Below are 3181 nucleotides of genomic sequence, written 5' to 3'. Positions count from 1 at the left end.
ACTGCCGCCTCCGCACCTGTGGCCTCGCTTGGGGCCTGGTGCTGGGGGCGTGGTCAGGGCTCAAAGCCACGCCTACCGACCAGTCCGACGTCGGATAAACTGGAACGTCGGATCAATGAAGGTCAGGTTAACGAGACTCTACTGTATATCTATTTTCAAGCCGCGGAAGCTTGGCTCCGTGGGATTCGAGGCATTTATGGAGGGCTGACTGTGCTACGATTACTTAATAAGTTCAGAAAAGAAGCCCATTTCTCCTCTCTGCCCGAAACGTTCCCTTCCTCCGACATCCTTTTACTATGCTTTAGCTTCGGAGCCCTTTCAGATCCGGAACGTGTCATTGATCCCATTCCGTGCTTTTCCCGTTTCCTCCACCGTTGCTGAATTTGTTAAAAATGTATTATTTCTTGTTGCAAGCTTTCCCTGGAGGAGCCTTTTGTTACACAACAGGTTATGAAGGCAGGAAAGCAAACAAGCTTGATATTTGCAGCCACTGCAGGCAATGACTTATTAATTAGACTTATTTCCAGGCGTCGAGGAGGGCCTCCTCCGCTGCCTTGCAAGAAAGAGCCGAAAACATTGGAAGCCACAAGGCAATGAGTTAAAAGAAGTCAGCAAACAGACTGCAACTCAGGCTGCATCCACACTGGAGTCATAACAACAATACTACTAATGGCTCAAGGCTAGGGACCTCTGGGCATGGTAGTTTGTTGGGACACCCCAGTGGAGCAGTTAAAGCGGTGTCCGAGTGGGTTATTTCTCCAATGTGGATGCAGCCCAAGTGCGGCATTCTGGTTTCACTCTGGAGACCAGGGTTCGAGTCCCCTGGAAACCCACTGGGCTCCTTTGGGCGAGTCACACTGTCTCAGCCTCAAGCCTCCTCCGAACCAATCCTGCCACGAAAAGCCCATGATAAGTTCTCCATTCGTCGGAAAGGACGTTGGCTCATACTTTAAACCACTATCAAATAACCAAACCGGCTTGCGCAGCCTTCCGCATGAAAAACACATGCAGCCCAAACTGGAAGATGCTGGGCGTGTTTTCCCGAGGCCGTGATTTCGCACCTAAGTCTGCAAAACCCAGATCCTCGGACAGCCCCGAACCAAGAACAATCCTGAGGATTCGGATTAGCAGAGGGAGCAAAGTGAGATAAAATACTCCGGAGGGTTACTCCCAGCAACCTGAGCAGAACACATATATTATTATTGGCAGGCCTATTGGTACCAATGCATCAAAGGAAGGCAAAACCGCAGCCATTACTCCCTTGCTTGGGCTGCAACTGTTGTGAATACTGATAGACAACACAACGCACAGCCACACAGGCTCATTGTGCCGAGTGACTGGTGGAAATGTGGCCTCCGAAGGCAGGACAAAGAGGAGATCAATGCAAGCTTATTGTCACGTGGAAGGAAACCCAGACATTACTATGAGCTTCTCCATTAAAAGTGGGGGAAATGAATGACCGGAGTTTGCCTTTGCCTCCCTCCAAGGCTGAGAGAGTGTGACTTAGAAGCACAATTAAGGACGGTGTAACGAAGTAAGGAACGCTGGAGTGTTTTCTGTACATTTTGCGTAATTGCTTCTCCCTTATTGCTTTTATTTCAAATGCTTAAGACAGGGCTCCATCATATCACCTCTTAACTGTCTCTTCTTTGCCTGGGAAGAATGAAGAACCTGGGATCTCTTTTCCTGTAAGACTGAACCCATTGCTGTGTGTTCTCTTCTCTGGAGGAGCAGAAAACAAGCTTGCTCCATCCTCAACATGACGCTCCTTCCAATACTTAGACAGGGCTCTCTCATACCCCCTTTTAACCTTATGTTCTTCACTTGGGAAGAATGAAAAACCTGGGATCCCTCTCCCTATAATTTGTATCCAATGCTCTGGGTCCTATTCTCTGGAGGAGCAGAAAACAAGCTTGCTCCATCCTCAGTCTTTCCAAATACTGAAACAGGGCTCCATCATACCCCCTTTTAACCTTATGTTCTTCACCTGGGAAGAATGAAGAATCTGGGATCCCTTTTCCTATAACTTGCATCCATTGCTCTGGGTCCTATTCTCTGGAGGAGCAGAAAAGAAGTTTGCTCCTGGATCCTTTCCAATACTTAGACAGGGCTCTCTCATACCCCCTTTAACCTTCTCTCCTTCACCTGGGAAGAATGGAGAACCTGGGATCCCTTTCCCTATGACTTGCCCCCATTGCTCCATTGTGTCCTATTCCCTGCAGGAGCAGGAGAAAAGCTCTCTCCATCCCTCCTCAACAGGAGCCCCTCCCTGGCCCTCTGCCCATGCCCAGAGGCCCCAGGCCTTACCGGCTGACCTGGATGTTGGCCGGCCCTGGAGAGCAGGAGGAGGAGGAGGTCAGGGGCGGCGGGGCCGGGGCTGCCTCCCCTCCGGCGGGGCCTCCTGCTGGCTGCATGGCTAAGGAGACGGAGACCGAGAGAGCGGAGGAGCAACGGACTGATGCTGATCGTCCAGGGATGGAGCGGCAGGGGGCGGGGCCTCCTCGCGCGCAGGCCACGCCCGCCTCCTCCTCCTCAGCCATTGGCTCAGGGCCCACATACGTCACCACAGGGGCGCGCAGAGCCTCCTGGGAGTTGTAGGCAGGACAGTACCCTCCCCAGGCTCTTAGACACAGAGGGAGAGGGGTGTCTGGAGGATGCTGGGGCTTGCAACCTTTGAAAGGCAAGCCTAGTACTAGGACTCTAGGGCTTATAGTTCCCCCCTCGCCCTCAAAGGTTGGGTGGGATAGTTTTTGGGGGGATGCTGGGTGTTGAAGTCCCTTGACTGTTTTACAAGAGGGGATTATTCTGGGAGTCATAGCCATAGTCTCCTCCAAGGCAGAGGGTTCTAGGAGTAATAGTCTCCCCCAAGGCAGGATTTCAAAGATCAGGGTAGTTGGTGGATGCTGGGAGGTGTAGTCCAAACAGAATCTGGGTAGGAGTGGATTATGGGGCTTGTACTCCCCCAAAGGATCCATAATCCCCTTGTACCCAGACCTTGGGAAAGGCTGTCTGGACTACAATTCCCAGCAACCACCAACTCTCCTCCCTGTTATCCTGGGCTTGGTGCCCAGGATATGTTCCTTTCCCTGCCTTTCTGAGCTAGAGAGAGATGGAGACTCCGGAGGTCTGCCTGCCATTTGCTGGCATCAGCTAGTGCCAGGGGAAAGGGAAACAGAGAGTC

At 51.9% G+C, this 3181-nt stretch overlaps 1 protein-coding gene across 2 annotated transcripts in view; it reads right to left on the bottom strand.

Moving 5' to 3' along the window:
- ACOT7 (acyl-CoA thioesterase 7) overlaps positions 1-2499 on the bottom strand; it is a 29757-nt gene extending 27258 nt beyond the window's left edge. For both annotated transcript variants that reach the window (XM_042480003.1, XM_042480004.1), the window contains exon 1: positions 2308-2499. In XM_042480003.1, the coding sequence (XP_042335937.1) occupies positions 2308-2414 (107 nt within the window). In that variant the 5' untranslated portion in view covers positions 2415-2499. The remainder of the gene's footprint in view (positions 1-2307) is intronic.
- Between the last annotated feature and the right edge of the window lie 682 nt (positions 2500-3181).

This window comes from Sceloporus undulatus, chromosome 7, assembly GCF_019175285.1.
Source record: "Sceloporus undulatus isolate JIND9_A2432 ecotype Alabama chromosome 7, SceUnd_v1.1, whole genome shotgun sequence".
Lineage (NCBI taxonomy): Eukaryota > Metazoa > Chordata > Lepidosauria > Squamata > Phrynosomatidae > Sceloporus > Sceloporus undulatus.
Note: the sequence above shows the minus strand (reverse complement) of the source record. Positions and strands in the feature narration are given on the sequence as shown.